This window comes from Trichosurus vulpecula, chromosome 1 (genome assembly GCF_011100635.1).
Source record: "Trichosurus vulpecula isolate mTriVul1 chromosome 1, mTriVul1.pri, whole genome shotgun sequence".
Lineage (NCBI taxonomy): Eukaryota > Metazoa > Chordata > Mammalia > Diprotodontia > Phalangeridae > Trichosurus > Trichosurus vulpecula.
Genome location: NC_050573.1, coordinates 193,444,878 through 193,472,835, shown reverse-complemented (window position 1 = coordinate 193,472,835; position 27,958 = coordinate 193,444,878). Strand labels below are relative to the sequence as shown.

General features: G+C 36.6%; 1 protein-coding gene across 3 annotated transcripts in view; it reads left to right on the top strand.

The window, feature by feature from the left end:
- Positions 1 to 19,714, top strand: part of DCDC2 (doublecortin domain containing 2) — a 204,545-nt gene extending 184,831 nt beyond the window's left edge. The window contains exons 10-12 of one of the 3 annotated variants that reach the window (XR_005010671.1): positions 15,986 to 16,279; positions 17,872 to 18,188; positions 18,899 to 19,714. Coding sequence is in view for 2 of the 3 variants with exons in the window: in XM_036763243.1 (XP_036619138.1) it covers positions 15,986 to 16,279; positions 17,872 to 17,976 (399 nt within the window). In the remaining variant the exon portion in view is untranslated. Of the gene's footprint in view, positions 1 to 15,985; positions 16,280 to 17,871; positions 18,438 to 18,898 lie in introns of those variants that run through there. The other 2 variants (XM_036763243.1, XM_036763247.1) reach the window with 2 other exon arrangements.
- The last annotated feature ends 8,244 nt before the right edge of the window (positions 19,715 to 27,958 follow it).

Below are 27,958 nucleotides of genomic sequence, written 5' to 3'. Positions count from 1 at the left end.
GTTAGCAGATTTTGGTGGAATGTACAAGCTATGAGCATACGAAATGTGAAATAAGCTGGGAAGATAGGTGGGATTCAGATTGTGAAGAGACTTAAGTGCTAGACTAAGGACTTTGTGTTGATTTTATTCTATGGGTAATGAAGTTACTGGATCATGATCAGGCCTGTGCCGTAGTAAGATTATGTTGGTGACTGTGCATAAGGTGGATTGGTGAGGAACTGGAATCAGGGAGACCAATTAGGAGGCTATTATAGTCATTCAGACAAGAAGAAGAGAGGGTCTAAACTAGGACGATGGCTGCATGAGAGGAGAAAAGAGGATATTTAGATGTAAGAGATATCTTAGAGATAAAATTGGCTAATGTGGCAGTTGGTTATATGTGGAGGAAGATGATGGAGAGGTGAAAGGGCCAAGGATTAATCTGAGATCCTGAATCTTAGTGATTAGGAGGATTGTGGTAGAGAAAACCACCATCTCGAGGTTTGGAGGAGAAATAATGAGAGGTAATATGGTACAGTAGAAAGACTCTTGACTTGAGTCACAGGATGACTTGAAACTTGACTTTTACTAGCTGTGTGACTATAGATGTTAGCTGAGCTCCCTGGGATTCAGTTTCTTTATCTGTAAAATGAGAAAATTAGACTCTGAGGTTCCTTCCAGCTAGCTCTAAATTTATGGTCCTGTGCTGAATCTGAGATAGTTATGGAGCATCCGAGAGGAGATGTAGAGCAGGTTCTTAATGGTTCATGACTAGAATTGAAGATAGAGAGATTAAGGCTAGATTTGTAAAACTTGTAGTCATCTATACCTGGCTCCAGACATGATGATGGAAGGAGTTAGCACTCAGTCCTGTAAACATTCCCAACTGCCTCTTATCCTATTGCTGCCTTTTTTTTACTCTCTAGCATCTGCCTTGAGCAAAATGTTGAAGTCAGGGTTTTTCACAGTTCCTTCCTTCCTTCGAGGTTCCGCTTGCCTGAGTTATCTTGACACCATCATGATGCAAGAATCAAAGGCATTAGGAATAAAGAGGTATCTCTCTCTCTCTGTCTCTCTCTCTCTGTCTCTCTCTCTCTCTGTCTCTCTCTCTCTCTCTCTCTCTCTCCCTCTGTCTCTCTCTGCCTCTCTCTCTCTCTCTGTCTCTCTCTCTCTGTCTCTCTCTCTCTGTCTCTCTCTGTCTCTCTCTCTCTCTCTCTCTCTCTCTCTCCCTCTCTCTCTCTCTCTGCCCTCCCACCCTCCCCAGGTTTGACCGACTGCCTGGGACCTCACAGGACAAAATCTCATAATATAGTCCTTTAGCACCTCTTCTAATACCCTCAGACAAATTTTCTTATTTTATGTGCCACCATTCCAGAGCCCTGTTCTCTGAGGTAATATGGTATGGTGGGGTTTACTGGGCTTGGCATTAGAAGACCTGAGTTGGTGTCCCAGATATGTGACTTACTAGCCATTATCCCTCTGGATTTGTTTTCCTCATCTGCAAAATGGAGATAAAAATGTTTATATCAATTGCCTAATAGGGTTGTAGTAATGAAGGTACTTTGTAAAATGTAATATAAATATAAGCTGTTGTTACTGGTAACTGCAAGCTAATCTGAAAAACTAACCCATCCTAATGGTTAATATGTTATCCTCCCAGGTCATAGGGCGCATTTTAACAGGACCTTCCAGAGTCATTCCATTCATCTGAAGGAGTAGCTATAAAATGTTGAACAGGAAGATAGGGAAGACATTTTTGTGCAACTAACTCCATTTTCTATCAGCAGGTATCCTTGGCTTTATAGAACACATTCCCTACCCAGGCATATTGCCACTGGCCTCTCCGCGCCGCCCCCCCCAACCAAAACCCATATATAAACTGATCACCTGAAATCTCATCACCACACAAGTTGATTCACGGTTGATAGTCAACACCTTCTCAACTCACCCTTGTAGCCTCTTTCCTCTCATTGGAGGGCTGAAGCATCAGACTCCTCCCAAAGCTTTTCTTTATGGAGGGCTTACAACCTTTGAAATAACTGCATTTAACAAATAACTGCATAACTGCATTTCCTTTAGCAGCTCTGCTTCATTTCAGCTGTCTTTTTTTTCTTTTTTGTATCTCCAGTGCTTAGCACAGCACCTGGCAAATTGTAGGTGCTTAATATTTATTAATTGAGGCATAGATGTGATTGTACTACATATATAGCATAATTCTATGTAACAAACAATTATTAAGTACTTACTAGATGTAAAATACTGTGCTCATTTTTGCAGATTCAAAGATGGAAAACATTATATTCAATCTCGAGTTTATCATCTAATAAGGTGTTAGGACTTAAGTAGATAACTATAACATGAGTTGGAAAACATTTATGTATATAGAAGACGTCAAAGAGTAGTCCAAGAAACTAAAGGGCCAAAGGGTGATCAGGGAAGTTTCATAAAAGAGGTGGCATCTGAGATAGGCCTCAAAGGAGTATATTGGGAGGTAGAAATGGGGGTGAAGGGGTTCATTCCAAGCATAGGAGAGATAGTGCCATTTTGTTGGACTTGCACTGCTGATACCCATGCTCTTGTCTTCAAATCATAGATTCCTGTTCTGATATACTAATACTTACTAAATCACATCCAGAACTAATGATAAGGTAATGTCAGTTGTTGACTCCCTTGTGTATCATCAACAAGAATCCATGACTGCCTTCTGTTGATGGACTTTTAGGTGATGGGTCAGTGATGAGGGTAAACTTATCACATGACCTACAGGGCTTTCTGACAGGAACTCTCAGAAAAAAATCAGCATTTGTTTGTAAACTGAGAGAACATGACATGAAAATTTTTCGAATAGGAGTAAATATGTCAGTGCTATTTTTACAGGGTCACTTTTCAGACTATAACCACAGTCCTTTGTACATTTGGTGCCTGCAGACCCTTTTGTAGTTAGTTCCCTTATTTTCTTTAGAAAAAAATGTCAAAAGGGTTAAAACGAGGAAAAGTGCATTAAAATAATGAAAAATTGAAACATTTTAAAAATCACATCTAGCTTGAGTGAGAATTGATTTTAGTTTCCATGGAAATGTGTGTGATGACTTTAGTAATTTTTAACATATACCCTCAACTGTGACCTGGATGCAGTGGTATAGATGGATGGAGTGAACCTCAAAAAAATCTCAGCAAAATGGTGGTGACAGAAGGAGATTAGAAAAATCTCCATAATTAGAAAAGGCTTTAATTTGTTAGCCAGACTTTATTTAGGAGGATGTTGCAAGAATTTAGGCAAGAGGCATGGAGCCATGGCCATGGAAATGGCAAAGAGGGCCCTAATTTGAGAGAAACTGTGAAGGCACTTTGAGAATAGGCTTCTGAAAGAATGGTGGTACCATTGACAGAAAGGAAAGGTGGGAGAAGAGGAGACTTATTTGGGCAAAAAGATGATTAGTTTTATTTTAGATACATTGAGTTTGAGAGGCTAATGGGAACTCCAGGTGGAGGTGTCTTCTACTGTATAATTATCCTTCATTAAGAATGGATTAGTATCTATCTAGAACTTCAACCAGCCTTTCATACTTACCTTATTCAGAATTGAACTAGTTATCTTTTAGCCCAAATATGAGGTTGGCAGAGAAATGTTTGGGCTGTATATATACGTTTGGTAATCATCTGCATAGAGATGATAATTGAAGCAGAGAGTATGGAACAGGAGAGAGCTGATGACCACATACTGGGAACATTATAGCATATAACTTTTTCTGATGATGGAAAATAGTAAAAAATTACGATACCTAAATTTTCCTTTCTTCTGAAAAAACTGGAGTTTTGACCATATTTTGGTGTGTGTCATGGAGCTCTTTGGCAGTCTGGACCTATGGACCCCTCCTCAGAATAGTGTTTTTAATTGTAAAAATGAAAATACATAGGATATAAAGGAGCAAATTATGTTGAAATATAGTTGTCAGAATATTAAAATAAAGTTCATAGTCTCCAGATTAAGAACTCCTGTTGTTTTAAAGGAAAAAAAAATCATGTTTTTCCTCCCATACTATCAGTTATTTGAATAATTTTGAAAAGCCTGATTTAATAAAGTAGTGCATCAGGAACATTTTGTCATCTGAAGATTGCCTGGTTGCACTAAGTGACCTCTCATAACCCTTCCAGTTGTAAATACTCAGATACTATGAAACTGAAAGCATAATTATCTATTTTACATTATCATTGCTGTTCCTGTACAGTGAAACACCATTAGGCCAGTGAACAGCTGGACTAAAGGATTGTGAATCCAACCTTGTTGGACTCTAGTGAAGCATCATCATCGTCATCATCATCCATCAGAACGATAATAATAATTTCCTCTTTAACCTAGTTAAATATTATCTTTTGTTATACCATAATGGCATATAAGTAAACTAGCTTGGACTGAAATGTGACATTAATATCTTCAGTAACAGGGAAGAAAAGAACTATATATGTATATATATATATATATATATATCTTCCTGATTTATAGCCTTTGCAGTGATATGTCTTTCTTTGAAAATGTGGCTCTTAATGAACTGTGGCATGATGATGTAATTAAGATAAATCTTGTTGGGCTGTCTTTATAGCCAATAACTATACTGCCACCAGGCAGCCCTTTCCTTCCTCTCTCAGCTTTCATTAAATTATTAACTACTTTTTCTTCCTTTCTAGATAAAAATGTAGCCTTATTTCATTTTAAGATCACTTTTATTAGATTTTTTTTGCATTAGGAATTTTGTATTCTGAAATTGTTTTTTTTTTTACTGAAAATGCTATCTTATTTGGGGAAATTAGGCTATATGTGTGTTTTGGGAGATATTGAATTAGAAATAAAGTGACAGAATTTTCTAGAATTATGAGTTAAAAGGAAAAGCTGGGATAGTCCTTTTTGCTACACGGATAACAACTTTCTTTAGATCTTATGTCCAAACTTCACCGGGCAGCATTAGTGTTTTGGAAAGAACATTGAACTTGAATTCACTTTCTCTGCAATTCACTCATTTTGTGACCTTGGAAAAATAAGTTAACTTTTTTGAATCTCAGTTTCCTTACTTGTATGGGGGTGGAGGATGATAATATCTGCCCTAAACCACTGCATAGGGTTGTTATAAGAGCAAATAGCATAAGGTGTGTGTGCGTGCGTGCGTGTGTGTGTGTGTGTGTGTGTGTGTGTGTGTGTGTATGTGTATGTACACATACACACACATATATACACACACACACAAACACACGCACACACATATGCACACACGGTAACTATAAGCATTCTAGAAAGGTAAGCTATTCATATAATTGTTCCTTATCCAATGTGGTATTTTAATCATACGAGGTAGTATTTTAGTTCTTTAGTTCTACAAAAGATTTAGTGTAGAAAGGTCCTGTGACTCAGTGGTTGCATCTTAAGGATGACAGAATGTTATGCTTGTCAAACTGGCTGTCCCTCAAGATGATTGGTTTTAGAAACTAATTCATTTGTGATCACATGAAACTATGTTCATTTACTTTTGTGTAATGAAATGACTTCTTTGCTAAGCCCTGCTTTCCGTGTGGAAGTGTGGCTATGCCGGCAGAGTCCAAGCTCTGGGAAGCCTTGCCAGTATGTAAGGGATTCAGAAAGGGGCCTGTATTGTAGAGCCAGCCCAGTTAGGTCCAGTGCGGCTCATTGCTGGGAGGTGGTCCACCAGGTGATGGGTTTTTTTTTGCCTTAACCACTTAAAAAGATTGTGATCGGCAGCCGGTGAGGGAGCATTCTCGCTGAAGTGTTCAGACAAGAAGGAAGACCAACTTGAATTCTCATTCTGACTTAGTCACTAATTCTGTGACCCTGGGAGGTCATTTACTTGGCTCTCTCTCAGTGGCCTATCTGTAAAATGGGGATATTATATATTTAGAGTTGGAAGGGATCTCAAAGGTGAGCAGTTTATAGATGAGGACACTGAGGTGAAGGGGCTTGCACAATATCACATAGTTAGTTATAGGCAGAACCCAGTTTCAAACTCAGGTCCCATAAATTCAGCATTCCCAGTTCAATGATTTGTCCATTGCATCAGATTAGAGAAAGTAATATCTGTGTGGTTTTACCTTAAAGTCTCACCCTGTTACTAAAATAACTTCCCTGCCTCTGTATATGGTGTCACAATCCTTCCAGACACCCAGGCTTGAAACCTTAGGCTAATTTTTCACTCTTCCTTGTCCTGCATATCTAATCAGCTGCAAAATCTTGTTGATTCTACCACTGCAATCTCTTTCACAATCCATCTGGTCCTTGGCACTCACACTAACAGCAGGTCTTCATCTACTCTCACCTGGGCTATTTTAATAGTCTTCTAACTAATTTCCCTGGGTCCAGTGACTCCCCTTTCTAATTTGTCCTCACACAGCTGTCCACACACTCCCATCCTCAAACTCCAGTATCTCCCAGTTGCCCATAGAATGAATTAGAGATTCATTAACTGGGCATTGCAAGCCCTTGACAGGGCTCTGGAATACCTTTCTAGCCTAATTTAATACTATAACCCTTTATACACACCACATTCATAGAATTATGAGATCACAGACCTAGACCTGGAGAGGATTCCAGAAGTCATGCACTCCAATTCTCTTATTTTACAGATGAAGAAATTGAGGCCTAGAAAAGTTAAATTACTGTGACCCACCAAGGGTCATAGGTGGGATTTGAATTGAGGTTTTCTGACTTTAGCTAGTACTCTTTCCACTGTATGGTACTATCTCCAAACTGGATTAGGAATAGGAAGCTTGTTGTCTGACGGTGGAAAAAATTGGATTGGATTTGGAATTGGGGAACCTGGAGCTACTAACGAATGCTAAAGCAAACAAAAAAGGATTTAAAATAGTTATATTGAAAGAAAGAGAAGGATCAAAGAAAGGATAAGATTCCTATTTGGAGTTATTAGAATGTTGATAATGGGCAATGAAACTGATACCATCTTATTAGTGGCAAAACATAAATAAAGCTCTTGCTTTATTTATCTAAACTAGTTGGATTCAGGGAATAGCACAAGTCCCATTCTCCTTAATAAATCATAGTATGTGTGATCCTCACCAAAGAAATTTGAATGAAGAGAAGAAAATTAGGCTCCTTCTCATAATTTTCTTACCTATAATTCTTTGTTTGGCTTCTGTCCTTCACTTTGGCCACACAAAGGTTTGTTCTTCCATTGTGGTCACACACCCCATAGTGAAAAGACTGTCCTTTTGACTTCCTTACAGGTAATCAGCCAAGTATAGATTTTCTGGGTATCTGTGTGAAAAAAGTAGTATTCCTTCTGGGGATGGCTTGATTGATGTGCACACTGGAAACATCTTTAATAATTGAATGCCTCCTTCAAAGGAGATTACACCAAAAAGCACATTGCTTTTCATTTATTCATTACAAATATGTCATAGCAATGTTTTTGCCTTGAGTTGTTAAGACTGTCATACCAATATATTTTGTGCAAAATCTGGGATATTTTAAAGGATTATAAGCCTTTTACCTAATCTTACTGCTTCATTCAAGTTGATCAAATCAGACATTTAGCATATCCTTGCCTTTCTGGAATCAGAGCTAATGAGATGTGGCTTCACTGATGACTGTTCAAATAGTTGTCCTGGGAAGAGTTCATGGGGCAAAAGGATAAACCTGCTTGTTAATAATTGCAGTGATTTTTAGCCAGTTGTTGAGGGAATAGAAGTGTGAATTTAGGGAATGAATTGTCCAAACTTGGGGTTTTTTATTCTTTTCTTTGTATCAAAGTTAGCCATTTATAGTTGGCTCCAGACAAGATGTGTAAAATGAAAGAAGAGAACATATTTGTGATAAGGTCAAGTACTTTCTTTTGTAATTTAGAATGCTGCATTTCTTGACACCCTTCTCTCTTGTGTCGGTGCACCCTTGTGATTTTTTTTTTAAATTCAAGACAAGTTCAGCTGTTGAGAAATGAAAGCAGAATTATTCTTTTATTTTGTTATGGATAGTAACCTATAAAGTTCTATGCTTATTGATGTGATAGTACATTTTCTCTTTTTCTTTCTTCAGTGCTTAGCACAATGCCAGGTACATAGTAGTTGCTAAATAAATGTTTATTGATTGATTTCTATAGCATTTCTGGGTTCTAGCTAGACAATTGTATTGTCAGGACTCAATAAAATAAGCTTTAAAATATTCCTGTCCTATTGCAGTCTAGTTTTTGGCATGCTGAATATTTTGTTCTAAAGGGGATTTCAATGGAAGGTGGCATAAGGGGAAATAAACCTTTAAATAGGAAGAGAAATACTCTAAGACTCAGTAGTTTGCCTAGATGTACAAGAGTGTAAGGCTGCTCTTTGTTATCCCCAGAGCCACCCAGTTATTGTTGGCTTCTTTTGGTTGTTTGCAGTCAAGTGCCTTCTTACCACAAACTTATCCCTAGCTGAATGGAAATATGGAAGCGACTGCTTAAAAGAATTTGGATGCAATGAATTTAGCAGACTGGAAGGGAACCTTGCAATTCTGGAAAAAACTAACATTGTAGGCTGTGTCAGAGCTATGTACTGTATTCAGTACCATTCCTTGGGGACATTGTCAGCCTTGAGCAAGTTACACTGTGTTACGCCCACTACCATCAGTTTTGTGCAAGTGAAATAAGCTTAAAATGAACCTTATAGGCTGCCTTGAAGGAACTCAAGGAGTTCATGAAAGGGTAACCTAAAGTCTCATGAGCATGTGTGGAAGAGGGAGTGAGATCATGATTTTACTTGGAGATTGGAGGAAAGAACTTTAGTAGGTGAGATGATGGGCTGATTTTATGCATGCATAAGAGCCTTGAGTCTTATTTTATTTTTTAAAAATAGTTGAGATATTAAGATAATATACATACAACATTTTTTACTGAGCACTGACACAATTTTCAGGATTCCTAGCCACAGATTTCTCTAAAAAATTATCTAAGTTGACAAATAATAATTTTCTCTCCCTTCCATTCCTACCTCCCCTTCCCCGCAAATAAAATAGTCAAGCAAAACCAATTCCCATGTTGGTCATGTCCAAAAAGGTGTAGCTCATTGTGCACGTTAATTTGGTAGTATTCTTTATCCTTGGCTCTTTGGAATCATGCCCCATTGGTCCTTGTGCTTATCACTGGGCTATGAAGTCTTCTAAAGTTGTCAGTTTTTGCACTCTTGTTGTTAATTGGATAAATCGTTTTTCTGGTTCTGCTCACTTCACTCTGTATCAGTTTACTCAAGTCCTCCCAGGTTTCTCTAATATTGCCCCCTGTAGCATTTCCTAGAGGGGAAGGGAATAAACATTCATATAGTGCCTGCCATGTGCCAAATATAGTGCTAATTGCTTTACAAATGTTATCTCATCTGATTCTTACAACAAACCTTGGAGGTAGGTGGTGGTATTATCCCAATTTTACAGTTGAAGAAAGTGAATCAAATGGAGGTTAAGTAACATGCCCAAGGTCGCAGAATTAGTGAGTGTCTGAGGCTATATTTGAACTCAGGACTTCTTGACTTCAGGCCCAGTGTTCTGCCTACTGCACCACTCAGCTATAAGCATAATAGTATTCCATTTTATTCATATATCCTACATTAACTACCTCCTTCTTCCCTTCTGACTGGTACTCAGCTTCTTGTTTTCTTTCCAAGTCACTGTAGGATATCCAAAGAATTGCATCCTACCCTCCCCTCCCCCAACAGGACCTAAAGAGATCATCCAGCTTTACTATATCCTGAAGATAATGGTGACTGTACTGTATTATTATTATTATTACTATATTGTGTTTACATAATAACAGCTAGATGAAAACAGATGTGTAATTGTGCAGGTAATTTATTTACATTATGCCAAACAGCCTGGCATTTGGAAATAGCTGACTGATTGATGGTCATAATCTGGGACAGTTGGGTGGTTTGAAGATGTATCACCACCAGAGGTGTTTGTCTTCCTTGGCCTTCTTCTTTCTCCTACATCTCTGACTCTGGGCTGCCTCAGAATGCATCTGTGGCTATGCAATGGATGACTCACCACCACTGGGGGCTCTCTCTCCCCTGGCCTTCCTTCTTCACTTACCTGAGCTGCTTGATTTCTTGATAAAATGGGAGCACATGACCTTTCAGTGAGATGGAGGACCACCAGGCCTTATCATCTGCTCTACGTTTATGCTCTGCAGTCCATGTCATCTGATCTCCTTAAGTAACATAAGAAACCTTGGACCTTGAATTCTTAGGATTTCCAGGGCCTTTCCATCAGCCCTGAAGCTGGTCTTTTATTTATACATTGTCTCTCCCCCAGTTAGAATGTTAGCTCTCTGAGGGGAGGGGCTGTGTTGCTCTTTTCTATTTGTAGCCTTAGTGCTTTGCATAACACTTGGCATATAACAAGCACTTATCACATGCTTTTTTGTATGTTAATTTATTCACATTTTCATTTTTCATCAGTTTGCCAAGCATCATGTGAACCAATTTGATGGCATTTCATTTAGTATCTGAAAATGGAGATTAATAAAGCAGATAATTCTCTCTCTCTCTCTCTCTCTCTCTCACTCTCTCTCTCTCTCTCTCTCTCTCTCTCCTCCCCCCCCCCCCCCCCGCCTCCCTCCCTCTCTCTCTTTCTCCCTCTCTCCCCTTCTCTCTCCCTTATATCTCATGTATAATTTAGATCTGGTAGGAACCTTCTAGGTCATCTGCTACAACCCCCTAATTTTACAGTTGAAGAAACTGAGACCCATAGAGGTTCGTGACTTTCTCAAGGCAACAAAAGTAGTAACCAAGATATTATTTCACTATCATTTTAAATGCTATGTGAAACTTGAGTCTGAGATTTTTGGCTTTTATTTTTTGAACAGTCTAGTTTTTTTAAGTCAAAATAAAGTGAAAAGAAATGATGATCATTTCTAGTCAATCAATAAGCATTTATTAAGTGTCTCCTATGTGCCGGGCACTGTGCTGAGCATGTTATTGTTGTCCAGTTGTGCCCACCTCTTCGTGACCCCATTTGGGATTTTTATTGGTAAAGATACTAGAGTGGTTTGTCATTTCCTTCTCATTTTACAGATGAGGAACTGAGGCAAACAGGGTTAAGTGACTTGCCCAGGGTCACACAGCTAGAAAGTGTTTTTGAACTCAGGTCTTCTTGACTCCAGGCTCATCGTTCTTTATACCACTTAGCAGCACTAGGAATACAAAAAAGGCCAAAGACAGTCCCTGCTCACAGTATAATGGGGGAGATAACATGCAAATGACTTGATACAAAGAGGCGATATGTGTGTGTGTCTCTCTCTCTCTATATATATATGTATATATGTATGTAGTGTGTGTGTATATATATGTATATAATAAATAGAAAATAATCAACAGAGGGAAGGCACTAGAATTAAGAGAAATTAAGAAAGGCTTCCTATAGAAGATAGCATCTTAGACTTGAAGGAAGCCAGGGAAGCCAGGAGGTAGGGCACTACTGGTGTAGGAGAGAGCCAGTGAAAATGTTTGGAGTTAAGACATGGAGTATATTGTTTTAGGACCATTAAGGAGGTCACTGGATTGAAGAACACACAGTTGGGGGTAGATTGGGGTGGTTCAAGTAAGAAGACTGACAAGATGAGGAGAGAGGAGCTAGCTTATGATGGACTTTGAATAGCAAACAGAGGATTTTATGTTTGATCCTGTAGGTGATAGGGAACTGCTGGAGTTGACTGAGGAGGAGGGTGACATGTTTAGACCTGCATTTTGGGAAAATCATTTTGGCAGCTGAATGGAGGATGGACTGGAGTAGGAGAGACTTGTGATAGATCATCCATGAGAAATGAAGGCCTGCACCAGGGTGGTGGTAGTATCAGAGGAGGAAGTGGGTGTATTGGAAAGATATTGCCTTGGCAACAGATTCAATATGGAGAGGGGAGTTGGATGGATTGTAGATCCCTCAGTAGAAATAGGGAAATTTGGAAGGGGGTGGGAAAGGTTTTGGGGAAAAGATAATGAGCTAAATTTTGGACAGGTTCATTTGTAGATATTTATAGGACTTCCGTTTGAAATGCTTAATAGGCAGAGAGGTTATGGCTGTAGATTGATAGATAAGCAAATAGACATTTGCATTTTCTGTATGGTAATGAGAAGCACTGTGTCTTAGTCATTATAAAGCTGGCCTCAGAGTTAGGAACTACTGGAATCAAGTGCCATCACTGACATTTATATAATGATTGGATAACCATGGGCCAAGACTTAAGTGTTCAGTGCCCCTAGGCATCAACTAGCATTCAAGACTCTTTAAGTTTCGCAGCAGATACTGATCTGTACTAGTAGAAGAATTTTCTCTTTGCGAGCTCCTTATACCCCTTTTCCCCAAGTGTTTCTTTATAGTCATACTAACCATGTGAAACCCTTATATACTTTGTATTGGACTTGTAGATGAGAAATTTTCTTTTATTGTGTTAGAATATGAGAGATGAACTTTTCTTTTTTGTTTGTTTTATAGGAATTTATTGATATTTTATTTTTACATCACAAATATTTCTCACTTTATTCCTCTTTCACCCTTTCCAGAGAGTTAGATTTTAAATAAAGTTTGAAGGAAGAAAGCAAGAAAAAAATTTCAGTAAAACTAAGGAACTTATATAAAAAAATCTGACATTGTGTGCAGTATACCACACCCATGGTATCCCATTTCTTCAAGAGAGTGTGTGTGGAGAAAAGTTTTTTTTCTCATATCTCTTCTTTGAGTCAATTATATTCTTTTAGGGGTCTTTATAAGCCTGCAGCATTCAAGTTCTATTGTTTTGTGGTTTCTTCCATTTACATTGCTATAGTTGCTGTGTTATACAGTTTTCTGCTTCTGCTTACTTTGTATAAATTCAAATAAAGCTTTCCAGGTTCCTCGGTTTTCATGACATTCATCTTTTCTTAGAGCATATAGTATTCCATTACATTCACATATCATGATTTTTAGCTATTCTTCAGTTAATGCACATCTACTTGGTTTTCAATTCTTTGCTATCGCAAAAAGTGTTGCTTAAATATTTTGGTGTGCATGAGTCCTTTCTTTTTGTTATTGGCCTCCTTAGGACTAGCAATGGAATCTCTGGGTAAAAGTGTGTGGGCATTTGTTTACCAGATTGCTTTCTGTAATAGTTGTACCAATTCACAACTCTAGCAGTGTATCAGTAAGGCAAGATTCATGACCTCGAGGATGACCATGAATGTCCCTATATGGTTCAGAATTGCAAAGTATGAAAAACTCTCCAGGTAGAAGGCAGAGGGAAGTATAACATTTATTTAGACACCAGAGGATCCAATCCCAAGACCAATAATACCAATTTGATATAGGAGTAATTATATTTCAAAACGAGTAAGCCCACCTCAATGTAGCAACAAGGAAATTATAACACAGTATTATAGCAAGGAACCAAATCACACTGCAGCCTACCCCCTGCTAGGACCTTTTTGTAACCAGTCACTGATGAATCCTAATTGTCTGCTTGCCTGCATCCTCTCCCACAGTTCTGAAAGCCCTTGCAGTTCTCAGAGTCCTTACAGTCTCCTGGATTCTCTGGATTCTCAGTTCTCCAATCTCTCCATGCTATATTTTCTCAGTTCTTTGATCTCCACAACTCTGCTCTGCAGTCTCTCTCAACTCTGGCTCTCTCTCAATGTCTTCTCTTCAAAGCCTTCTTGATGTCTGCTGCCTCAATGTCTTCTTGATGTCTCCTTCTCAATTCTGCTTCTCTCACACTCTGGGCTCTGCATATATGTAGTTCTAGCTGGCATCTGATTGGTTAAAACTCAGGTCTCTGATTGGCTGAATTCATGCAGACCTGATTGGCAAACACTCAGTACACATACAATTGGCTTTGGTTTTAGCACCTCTCCTTAAGGGCCTTGGAGGGCTTCACACCTCTTGTGACCTAATTAGCAAAAGGGTGTGGATAAGTAAAGGGTGTAAGTAAAGGGCCTATTAAATGGGCAGGGGAGATCTTTAATCACATTAACACCACAACCAGCAATGCATTAGCGTAGCCACATTTCTAACATTTACTATTCCAGTCTTTTGTCATTTTGCTAATTTGCTGGATATTTAGTGAAACCTCAGCTGAAGTGTTGTTTTTGAAGTTCGTTGTAAGAATTAGTTTATGCATAAGCACGTTTTTAAGAGAAAGGAGAATTATTTTTTGGAGAGGGCATATTCTTATAATATTGCTTTTTGAAGACCTACACTACAATATGCTAGTCTCATCTGTTCTGTCTAAAAGTTTGTATTATTTCACTAATAGATATGAACACAATACAATAGACAAAAGCACTGGTAATTATTTACTGTCTCCATGAGGCCCCTGATAAAATGAATTTGTGCAACTTGGGAACTGGAGGGAGGTCTTCGAGTAGCCCTTTGTACATTAGGACAAGTTTAGATGACTATCTGGGAGAACACAGACCTGAGGAATAGAGATATCAGACAGAAAGAAGCAAAAGGAAAAAGAAGAGAAGTGAAGTATGCCATTGGAAAGCCCTTGATGGAGGGGTAGATGGTGGAGGTTGTTGCAGAATGGGGTCAGTAACAAAGGAACACAGAGGCGAGAGAGAGAGAGAGAGAGAGAGAGAGAGAGAGAGAGAGAGAGAGAGAGAGACAGAGAGAGAGAGAGAGAGAGAGAGAGAGAGACAGAGAGAGAGAGAGACAGAGAGAGAGACAGAGAGAGACAGAGACAGAGACAGAGAGGAGTTGAAGATGACACCAATTTGTTAGCTTGTTGGAGGGAGGGGATTGGATGGGTTGTAGATCCCTCAGTAGAAATAGAGAGATTTGGAAGGGGGTGGGAAAGGTACCTTAGTGGTGGTGGGGAATAGGCAGAATACTTCCTATATGAATTCTACTCTTCTCCAATAGAATCTTGGGTCTGGATCCACAAAGGAGATTAGACATCATCTAATCTAGCCACCTCATTTTACAAATGAGACAGATAAGGCCTAGAAAGATCAAGCGACTTACTCAAGCTTATGACAGGGATGCTGGCAATACCCAAGTATCAAAGGCAAGATCTGAATCCAGTTCTTTTGACTCCAAAGCCAGTGGGCTTTCCACTGTACCACACTGCCTCTCCCTGTTATTTAGGTGGTTAATGCCTTGTAACATTGATAAAAAGTCATTATACAGGCACAGATTTGTTCACTTGGACTACATGACCCCCAAGTGTGTATTCAGAGGATCAGAACTGTTATTTACTGACCACTGAATATAGAACAATTCTCATGGACTCTGTACTTGGGGTTTTCTTGGCAAAGATACTGGAATGGTTTGCCATTTCCTTTTCCAGTGGTGATAAGGCACTTTTAGACAAAATGCTTTATGATGTCCCCAAAGGAGAGATTTAGACATAAGCTTCTTAAGGGCAGGGACAGACTTTCTTCTTTCTTTTCTTTCTTATGTTTTTGAGAATCGCCAGCACCTAGCATTGTGCCTTGAACATAGTAGCTGCTTAATGCTTATGGGACTGAATTGAAATTCACATGGCAGAGGTGATTTTTGGGTTTTGATTTGCATGAAAATAGGTTTTTGTGTTTGTACATCTGTTGGAATTTTCCTTATTAAATGCTGAAGCTATTCCCTGTCTGAGTATCAGGAGGAGGTATATGACATATCTCTGTGTGTATATGTTATTATATTTACATATATGTCCCTGTGTATATATGTATATAAATACGGATATATACATACTTATATATGCAATCTACAAATACATGCACATGAGCACACACAAACACCTTGTCCCTATACATAATTCAAACAAGTAGATGCGTTGAGAAGTGGGACATACATGTATAGATATACGTATATGTCACAATTCTCCTGATATATAACATTATACAATATAGCTATTATATATTACATAGAAAAAAATATAAGCATTGCTTAAAACTGCACTAAGACTTTTTGGGACACCCTGTGTATTTACATATGTGTGTGTTTCCATTAAAAAATTCAGTTAAGGAAATGACCACATTTCTTTTGATTCCTTAGAGGCCAGCAGAAATAATAGATGAGGAAGAAGGTGGAGGGAAAGAAAATGAGGATATAGAAGAAGAGAAGGAAGAAGAGAAGGAAGCTTTACCAGAAGTAAATGGTGATATTGAAGAAAAAGAAGTGGAAGAAGGTCCTAAAGAAGGGAATATTGGTCCCCCTAGAGTCAATGGTGGCACAAATGAAGAAAATGGTGAGGAACTGGATGAAGTTAACAACGATGAGCATCATCAAGTGAAAGAGGAAGAGATAACATTAGCAAAAGGTGATGGTGATGGTGATGGTCCAAAGGAGGTATTGGTTTTGTATTTTTTTTATATGTTTGTGGGTGTGTCATGGGAGCTACAAAAGAAGACAGGGTTTCTGCCCTCAAAGAGCTTACAAACTTGTTTGGCTGCTCTCTTTTAATGGTGGTGAATTTGATCTGTGTTCAGCCAGAAGCAATATTACCTGCTTAACATGCCAAATTTTATAGACGATAAATTAGAAGTTAATTATTTATTTAGCCAGAAAAAGACTTGACTTTGCCAAAGAATTCACAATAAGTATCATTTAAATTTTTACAGAATAGGCAGGGCTCCAAGGGCATTTGAAAGTTGAACTGAATTTATATTTTTCTATACATATAAATATATATTCCCACACATCTATATCTATATACATACCATCTGTATGTATATATATATGTATACACACACACACACACATAGACTCTCAAGCACGTTTAAATGAAAAAAGTAGAGAAAATATAATAAGTAGACAATAATACTTATTGAGTTATCATTATATGCAAGTCACTATACACACATAAAGCAACCTGAGGGGAATCAAAGAAGTGTAAGACACAGTTCCTGCTCTCTAAGAGCTTACTGTCTAGTTGAGGAAAGTAGGACCTATAGATACCTAAGAATGACTAGCAATACAGTGGGGTCTACAATATACAATATGAGACATATATATGTAAATATAAAAGTGTGTTTATATATACACATATATCTATGCAGGGCAGTATAGTACAGTGAGTAGAGGGCCATCCTTGGAGTCTGGAAAACAAAGTTCAAAACCTGTCTTTGACTCATACCAGTTGTAGGACAGTTGATGAAGCCCCAGGAACTTAGAAACTTAGAAAGACTATAAATTACCGAGTAGTTGCTGGTCTGCATCACTGGAGGAAGTTTCCATACAAAGAGCCCTTCCCCCCACTGAGATGAAATCACTTGATCCTCCATAGATATCTATATCTATGTCTAATCTAATTTACATACATGCAAACACACATGAACACACACATGCCCCTATACCTAATAAAAAGCAACAAATGTGCCAAGAAGTAGAAGCATCAAGTGTTATTGGGTTATTATATCAATACATGCTGATTTTTTATTGTGTTCTTATTCAGTAGGACAGCAGATTTCAAGGAATACTTATATTCTTAATGGACAAAAATGGCAGGGAATTGAATGTTGGGTGGTGTTGGGGCAGGGTCGAAGTGTTTTGAGAATGGGACTATAGCATATTTTCCCCTCCCCTTTCCCTAGAAATGTGCAAAGTTCAGAAATCTCATTGAAAGAGAGAATTGTAAAGGGCAGAAGAAAAAATCAGGAAAACTGAGGCTGATAAATAAGAAAGAGGCACTGGGTTGGTTTTGGGCAGGAAAAGGAAAGTTGAAGAAGAGAACACATTGATTTCAAAACCTGGCATGTCACATATGAAAATGAAAGAATAAAAAAGCCAATGAAAAGATGACTCATGGGAATTTCTTAAAACCAAAGTTTTATATAAAGATTTGTTTAAATGGAGTAGTGAATGCTTTAAATTCCCTGCATATGTATCCCTGCTTATTATCTGTGCAACCTAAAGGGTTAAATAATTTTGTTTTTCACTAGGATGAATCAGATCCTCAAAGACCACCAAGGCCTGAAGTAAAAATCACTAGTCCGCAGGAAAATGATAACAATGAACAAAACAAGGAGTATGCTGCTGTGGCATAGACGCTTAAAAATGTGGATTATAAGAAAAATTAAGGGTTTCATATGATACTTGAATTCTAAACACTGTTATTTGTGGTTGTTACAATAATGTGGCAATATGGCTGAATACTACCTATCGAGTTTCAAAATTATAATGAAGAATTGAAAGAATAATCACATTGATATCTATTTCCCCAACTGGTGTGTTTTAAAGCCATCTAAAAGAGTTAAATGTAAGAAATTTGGGTGGAACTTGTCTTGGAAGAAAATTAACTCTTCCTTTTTTCTTTGTAATGGGGTAATAATCATATCTGGATAAATTTTAATGTGCCCCGATTTCAGAATTTTAGTAATAAGATTGTTAGATGACAGAATATTTTAAAAAGTCTTATTTTAAAAGGCACAGAATATTTTGTGAATTTTAATGGAAAATGTATGTAATATTCTTTAGGATAATAAACTTTAGAAAGTATGAGTTGCAATTCATTTTTAGATTTGTAATTTCAAGATGTCATTAAAATCAAGTATTCTTGCTAGATGCTTACATTTCCTTTCTTCCTCTCCAGCCTTACCTTTATGATATTCTAAGCCAAGATGTTTATTTTGCAAGTAGAATATTTACTTATCAGAGTGTTATAAGTGTCGTACCATACCATGTCATATCATATCATATCATATCATATCATATCATATCATATCATATCATATCATATCATATCACTAAGCTTCATCCTTATAGCCCTTTCAGGTATTAAAGCTTTGTAGGCTAAATGGTACCTAGTATAAAAGCTAGGAGGATTCGGAATAAAGGAAGGAAATTAAATTATCTAATTCAGCCATCTACATTATTTTCAACATCATTTGGTCTGTGGAAATTTTATTCATTTTATAGAATTTTTATTCCTCTAGCCCTTATCAATCCTTCTCCTACCTCTTGTTTCAGGTTCTCAATTATCTGCATGTTAGAAACAAAGTTTCTCACAAAATACAGATTCTCAGAAAACCAAGGGAAAAGACAAAGAAGGTATATAAAAATATTTACCCCACTGCCCAGTTCATTAGGTTTGCTATATAATTCCCACTAGAAAAATAAAATTTGACAGCTTTGACCTTAGAGATTAGTTGGTCCAACCTCTTCATATTTCAGGTGAGGAATTTGTGGCAAAGAGTGGAAAAGTGGCTTGTTAAAGATTGCATGACTAGTTAGTGACAGGACTAGAATACAAAGCCACTGACTTTCTATTATACTGCATTGACCCGATTGCTTTATATCTCAGCTTATTTTCACAAATGGGTCAATTAAAGTTACAAGTGACAAAAAAGTAAAACGACTTTTCTATTTTAGTTATGAGTAATATTTGCTACTTTAAATCTTTAAAATAGCAAACAGTTAAGAGAAAAATTTGGGGAGAAATGCTGGAACATTAATGAAACCTATTTCTGAGTAACCTCTTACCTTAACTTTTGTTTTGTTAGTAACTAAATGTGAAATAATCAGAACTTGTAGAGCCCATTTGGCCTCAAGATTGCATTTACTTTGGTAGATATTTGGAAAATATGTATTGCCATTAGTTTTTTGAATGACTAAGGAATAACACTACTGCGCTAATAGAAATAATGCATTTTTCTTATATGAGTATTTTCATTAATTAGACAGGCAATAGATGAGACTGTACTTCTTGGATACAAGTATTGTTACAGCTATTGCATTTTATGGTTGTAAGTGCCTTTAACTGGTTAATTAGTAAATCATTCATTCATTCATCCAACCAAGGAATATTTGTTAAATACCCATTGTATGTGTAAAGCATTGTAAGGAGATATAAAAACTAGGTAAGACACTTATGAAGCTTATGTCCTTATGAAGCTTAAGATAAGAAACAAACATAGATAACCATAATACATAACATTAGGCGGATCCATACATTTAAGTAGTTTCAAAAGAAAGTGCTGTGTGAACTCTGAGGTTGGAGAGATGGCTGGAAAGGTAGGGGATGCCAGATTGTGGAGGATCTTGAATGCCAGGCATAGGAATTTCAACTTTAATCAGTAGACAGTAGGAAGCCTCTGAGGATGTTAAAAAGATTATTGTTCTATTAATATAAAGGTTTGCAGGTTGGAGGAAGGATGGAGGAAGGAAGGACCTGCTAAGAACCCTTTGTAATAGTACTTTAGGATGGTAATGGGGGTCTATTTTATGGGGATGTGGGTGGAAATAGAATAGGAGACAAGGGAGACAATGTTGTGGGGGAAGAATCCACAGAATCTAGTAACTGATTCAATGAGAGTTGTTGGAGAGACAAGATAAGGCTTGTTACCTCCAGGTTCAATAATTAGTTGAAATTAAATTAGTTGACACATATCACAAAATTTTAACAAAGATATATTTTCCCAAGTAGCTGTTTTCAAAAAACTCTAATGAATTTAGCAGTATTAGAAAGATATGGGGATATAAGGGCATGCTATTCTGGGAAGAAATAGATTAATTCTTAAAATGTTTTATGAGATAAAATATAAGCACATAATTTCTATTTGGTCTTTAAAAAAGTTAAATAAAACTGGGCAATAAGCCTTTATTCCTAGAAAAATAAACAAGATGATATAATAGGCTAAAGTCCTATACCATTACTGATGTTTGAGGTTTTTTTTTTTAAATTTCAGCTAATTAAATGAAGAAATCAAATGTAAGAATTTTGACTTGTTAATAAGGTGATTCTTTGTCAAAACTTTTCATCTCTTCCAATGATTCCTTCTCATTCCTTTTCCATTATGTTATCTAGTTTAAGCAGTTGGGGGGGATCATTTGAGGGTCATTTCAACAAAATAAAAATTGATGTTTTTCATGGAAAATAATTACATTAGGTATTCTAAGTATGCAGTACCCTTCAGGGATCTTTAGAACCCACAATTACTGTAGCATAATGTTGAAAAACGCAACAAATTCTTCCCTAATAGGTACATATTTTATCATCTGCTACCAAGACATAACTCCTACCTTAAGGGGATGAGGAGCAACTATATTTTAAAAACACTTTAAAATATGTATATATACAAATATATATACACATACTATATCATATTCATAAAATACTTTATCTTACCATGGAGAAAATCACCCCCAGTGAATGAAAAAATGTGCATCTTTTGTTAATAATTTAAAATAGGTTGTCAAAAGTTAATTCTCTTCCAAAAGACAAACTTTTCACCCTGTGAGAAGAGTTTATTCCCTTAATCCACTATTTGGATCAGTCTTACTGATAGCTTTGGGTACCATTTGTATTTGTGTGGGACAAAATCTAGACCCCTATATTTATCTCCAGATTATACGTTCGTTCTTGTATTGTTTTCAAAGGAGTTTGCTACTAATAACTGACAACAGATAGATTTCTTGATACTTATGAGTCAAATCTATAAAGGGTCAGGATAACTTTCATCATCCAGTATATGGCCATTTTGTGGGTTCATCTGCATAACTAACTGCCTTTTCCCTTCATTTTGTACCTTGTGGTTTTTAGTATTACACAAATCTTGTGTGAAGCTAAATTTGATTCAAGATAGTAAATAACTTTGTGGACTTTGAACCTGAGGTTATACAATCAAGTAGAGTCAGATTTAGCTACATTTTCATTCATTCAAATAATTAAACTATTCCTCCTGATTTTTCCACTTATTGCCTTTTTATGGCCCTTAAAATATAATAACTGGTGCCATAAAATGGCATTATATTTTTAATGAGAATTTTCTTTACTCTGATTTGCACTGTATTGGTTCCTGCCATTTTCTGGTTTCTGAAAATCATTGTTGGCATTAAATGGCACCGTGTATATATAATGTCATCCTAGTCACACCTAGTGAAAGCTAGATATACCTGAAACCTCATTAATAAGACCTAAAGTTCTAAAATTATTCATTAATTAACTGGCTCAGCACATAGAAAGTAAGCCAGTGTCCTGAAATCTTGTATGCACATCTGAAACAGCCTGCAATATTGACTGCTTATTTTTTCAGTGCTTTAATTTTTGTAAAGCCCTTTCCTCATAACACCCCAATGAAGTTGGTAGTACAAGTATCATTCCCATTTTATAGATGAGGAAATCAAGGCACAGAGAAGTTAATGGACTTAAGGTCATAAAACTGGAACCCAGGGCTCGACTCTAAGACCAATGATCTTTCCTCTATTGGGATGTATGTATGTATATGTGTGTGTATGCATATAACACACACATACATACATACATATATATACACATATATGTATATTTATATACAGAGAGTTTGTCAATTATATATATATATATATATAAATATATACATGCATATATATTATATTTGAAGTTGATAGCTTAAAAAGGTGAGATGTCATTTTGGCTGAAAATATTCTAGTTTTCTGCAATGTACTCAAATGAGGGGCTACTTTAGCATAACTGATGATCCTTTGAAACTGTTCATATATTATTAATTCACCATTATTTCTTTACGTAGTAATTAGGCAGAGTAGGGCTACGGTAGATTAGCTGTTCAGCCACAAGCATCACAGCTAAATTGTTGCCAACATGAAAGGAGCTGCAAATTCCTGTATGTGTTGTACACATATAGAGAGGTTGTAGAGAGATATAGAAACATCATCTCTCTAAAGTGTATGCACACACACTTAAAAAAAGGTCACTAGGCATAAAGACATTATAAGGGAAGGACTATATTGTTTGTATGTGAGAGGAAACATTGAAACAAATACTGAGGTAGGGTGGGTGTCCTGGCATTGATATGGGTCATGGTGCTATAATGGCTTCCAGAGACATTAACAAAGACTTAATATATTTTTCAAAGTATGAAAGGGATCAGATTTTTTTAGAAAGACTTTATTTTAGGAAGGATGTTGGAGAGATAGTTTAAAAAGAGATGTCATATAAGGAATGTCTGAAAGAAATACAGATCTTGCATTTCTGAGGTGACTACAGAGTATAGTACTTTCTCATTAACCTTAAGCCTTATTTATATGCTTTTAACTGTGGTAGTATCTTGTATAGATGGTACTATTGCTTGTCTTTTACAGACCTTGTTTATAGATTATATTGTTCACATTATGTATTTTTCATGAATTTTGCGCAAGTTTCAATTTAAAGAAAAATGGAATCCTAGAAATTGGAGTGGATCTTAGAGGTCATTTTGTTCAACCTGCATGTGATATTGTAATCCCCTATAATAAATATGAAAGTTTAGCCTCCGGTGATGAGAAACTCACTACCTCACAAGGCGGTACAGTTAATTTTTGTACAGGGTCAATTGATAGAAAGTCTTTGTCATATTGGGCTGAAATTTGGCTCCCCCAAACTTTTTTGGCCTTTGGGTTTAACTTTATTCTCTGGAGCGATGGAGAATTCTTGATATCAATACTTGTAATATTTGATGTAGACCCCTCACCATAGTGGTTGCTGTCCTCTAAACATGCTTCATTTTCCAGTTTTTAATTTCCCTCTTTAAAATACGGCAACCAGAACTGAACATGATAGTTAAAGATACTATCAAATCTGAGCAATAGCCCCATCTATCACACGTAAACAGATGCATCATAATAGTTATACAAAATACACATTTGGTCTAGGAACTTCACTGAAACAAAGAAAGTTAAACTTTGAAGAGAACTTAAAGATCATCAACCATGGATTTGTAACATTTTTTTTGGTTGTGGATCCTCTTGGTTACATGATAAAATCTATGGGCCTCTTAGAACATCGTTTTCAAAGGCATAAAGTAAAATACATAGGTTTGGAAAGGAAACCATTTATATTGAAAACAATTATCAAAATCTTTTTTTTTAAATCAAGGACCTCAGTTTAAGAACTTTTGATCTGGTCAAATTCCATCATTTCTGAGGGTATGAAACTGAGGGCCAAGAGTTTGAGTGATATGCACATGGCCACATGGCTCGCAACTAGTAACAGAACCAAGACTCAAACCTTGGTCTCTTCCTTATCTAGTCTTCTCTCTATGTTGTAGTCCTTACTTACTAAAAATGAATGGCTCAATAATCTTGCGTTCCTTACACAAACGTAACTTCTCACTGATCTTTTGCCTTTTAAAAATCCTTTCCATATATTTAGTAGGTTATTTTGGGATCTTATTTATGAACTTCCTGATATGGACTTCCTAATATGAAAATCTTTGATAGTACAGTGAAGCCATCCAGATAGTGAAAACCAATTAATGTGGCATTTGGGACCAGGCATATGTTATTACAGGGGAATTGAGGCATCATTGAAGTCCAGTTACTAAAAAAAAAATTTAAAATCATGGGAGGTAAACACAGAGGCTTCCTTGACTTTAGCTAGAAAAGACTTGAGTTGGCTTTGGATTGTCGTTGTGAAAGGTCTCAAAAGTTCATCAGAAGCCCTCTCTTCTTTTTGAGAAGTTGAAGCATTTTTTGAAGTTGGCTGTTAAAATCACCTTTCCATATGTAATAAGTGTATGAGAGGAGGAAAGACTGAGGTGACTTTTCAAAAGAAACAAACCCCAATTCTTTCAATTTTTTTCAGTAATATATTGACTATTGTTTACTTAAAAGTATGTTGTCAGTTAATTTCATTGTAATTAATTTTGTTGACAAGTATCTTTTTGTTGCTCAAAAATTGTTGCTCAAGTTTTGACAAGATTACAAAAATTTAAGTCGGGTCATTTGTTTTATCTTAGAATTCTGGAAAATGCTCATTTTTTATAATACAAAAATTGACTATGTCTCTTGAGAAAATGGATGCTTTATGCAATTATAGAAATGTGTTTTCATGGCTCATTGTTTAGGTACATGAAATTGCGTTACTATTATTTTGTATTTTAATACTCCACATGAAAATTTCAGCCACTATAATAGATACCACTGAACTTAAACCCTATGGAAGCTTGGCTCATGACAAAGAATCTTAAGTGATTATACAACAAGGATGAGAAGTTCAGTTAGGTGTGCATGAAGCTGTGGTTTTTACAGTTTGCACAATCTTTATAAATGCTATTTAGTTCGTAAAACATGTATAACTTTGTACCAAAATAAATCTTTTTTCTTTTCCTTATCATGAAGCTCCAAATTTATAGACACTAGAGGGTAGAATTTTAGCTATGATCCAAGGAATTAAATAAAGACCATTATATAGGGCTGTCCCTCAACAGACTTATGCTGAAAACACTTACGGAACCATGCAAAAAGGATGCATCTGGAATTTTTGCCAGCATGTTAATATTTATGGAGGCTTGCTATAAACCTTCCATTAAATGGGCTTTGTGCTACTGCAGCTTTCACTGAATTAAAGTTTTTTTTGTTTTATTTTCTGAGTTTTAAAAGCAAACACCATGAGGCAGAGCTGATAACCCTTTTGGTACTTAATTACCATAGATGAACAACTCTGAGTCCATGACTAAGGAGTTTGTTAAAGTATATTTTACACACATGAACAACATCCATTGGGTTTTATTCCCAGTCCATTAGGTTGAAAAAGTAACCTTTGGCAATAAAGGAAATATCTCAGTTTACCAAATTGTATTTGTATACTCAGTTCTTGAACAAGCATTATGTTCCATACTCTACAAACAAAATTATTATAATCCATATATTGTATTGGTAAATGGTAGTGTTTTGTTATGACATTTATTTATGGAAATAAATATATAGCTTTACTTCAGATTTTTGTGTGTTTTTCTTCCACCCTTCCATGAGGATCTTAATTTCCTATCTCTAAATATCCCTCTCAAAGAATCCATGATCTTGGCTTTGGCTGAAAGGGCCAAAGATGTCAGACTCATCCTTGCTTCCATTTTTAGTGATTTATCAAACTTAGTAGTCTAATCATAAGTATTTTGATGAATATGCAAACTCACTAATATGAATAGGCATTATATCAATCAATCGGACAATCAAAAGCATTTATTAAGTGCCTACTGTGTGCCAGGAACTACATTAGGGACTCAAGACAGAAATATGACAGATATTCTCTATCCAAAAAAGAAGCTTACATTTCTCTGGAGTGATTCAGCATGTTCATGAATAGGTAAATAGAGGATCTATTTCACCCCTTCTCCTAATACATAGTGATAGGAAGAGCACTAGTAACTGAACAAATCAAGAAAATGGCACTTGAGCCTTGAAGGGCATTAGGCCTTTAATTGAAACCCACCCTTGCCTCCTCATACCATGGCACATCTATATTCTTCCAAAAATCCACTCCAGGGAATCCACACAATATTGTAAGGGTCTTCCTGCATATTGCTTGACCTGATATGGGGTACCAGTGGTATGAGTGGGCTGTTCATCTCTTATCTCTAAATTTTGATATATGACTGAGCCACTGCCCTTTCCAGTTGTATATCTCTTTGCTATGATACATTTCTGATATATTTACATGATATGGATTCTGGTGCATAATTCTTTATTAGTGAGGTGCCTAAGCTCCTTTATGCCCACTGTGCTTCTTTCCTGCTTTTTTGGGTGGCCTCCAGGCTAATTATAACATTAGAAAAAGTAAATTCATGATCGTCTAACTGCTCAGATATCACCAAATAGGAACCTGCTCTTCCACAACAAATTGGATTTTCAAGACAATAAATACACTTAGACTTAGGTCCAAGCTTACAAGTAAATCAGGGATTCCAGAGGTGAGGAGAAAATGTGTTCCAGTCATGGTAAACTGCTTGCACAGATTTGTGGAAGTGGAGGGAACTTAGAATGAGATGGGATGTAGCTAATCATTTAATTTGGTCAAAATGTAGGTTACATGGTGAATGAATGAATGATAAAAAAATTTATTAAGCACTTACTACGTACAAAGGACTGTTACAGTGGTAATGTGAAAGACAAGAAAGATAGATTGGAGCCATATGTATAAAATCTTAAATGCCAGGGTATAGAGCCCTACATTGTATCCCATAGATACATTGTTCAATCATTTTTCAGTCATGACTGATGCTTCATGACCCCATTTGGGGCTTTCTGGAATGGTCTGCTATTTCCTTTTCCAGTTCATTTTACAGATGAGGAAACCAAGGCAAACGGGGTTAAGTAACTTGCCCAGGGTCACAAAGCTATTAAGTAAGAAGATTTCTAGATGTTAAGATTTAACTTAGGAAGATTAGCTTTCCTGACTGCAGACCTGGCTCTCTATCCATGGTACCGACTAGTGCCCCACTCCAACTCCCCAGATGATAGGGAGCTATCTTTGAGCAAGGGAGTAATGTGGCCATCTATATATTAAGGAGATTACATTGAGAATCCAGTAAAGGACTCTCTTGCCTTGTTCTTTTGTCCTTGGTTGCCCCTAAGTTCTTCATAGTCTAACAATTTAGATAGATCTCTAAAGATTTTGCTACCGATATATATGTTGGGTTCACAATCCAAGTGGAGACAAAGCATCTGAAAACACCTTGACCTTATCATATTTTCCATCTCTTGTCTGTGTTATTATATCTTCTTTGTACCAGGTTTTTTTTGGTAGCAGTCTATTGAAACCATAGACCGCCTTCTCAGAATGTTTTTAAATGCATGAAATAAAATGAGATTTTAAAGGAAACCAAATAAATTATGATTATCAAAATACTTTAAAAATAAGTTTACAGACCCCATGTTAGAACCCATTCCCTTCACGGTATTCTTACTACCTCTCTTTAACCATCTGGATATTTTGTTTGAAGTAAATATGCTTCATAGGAGATGAAATGGTAAACCATTCTTATTGGCCTAACTAAATTTGAGGAAGAAAAGATTTCACCATTAGATCATAGGGAACAGGGCCAAGTCACAGGGTTTATTGAAAGAGGTAAGAATTTTTATATAAAATGTTTTCTTGAGATCTTAGTTATGGTGGAGAAGATGTTCCACTATAATACATTTTAAACCTGCATTTTCTTGGGCAGCTTCCATAGAGTGTATGGAAGGGAAGGGAAGGGAATAAGCATTTATATAACATCCACAATGTGCCACATACTGTGCTAAGCACTTTTACAAATATATCTCGTTTGATCTTCA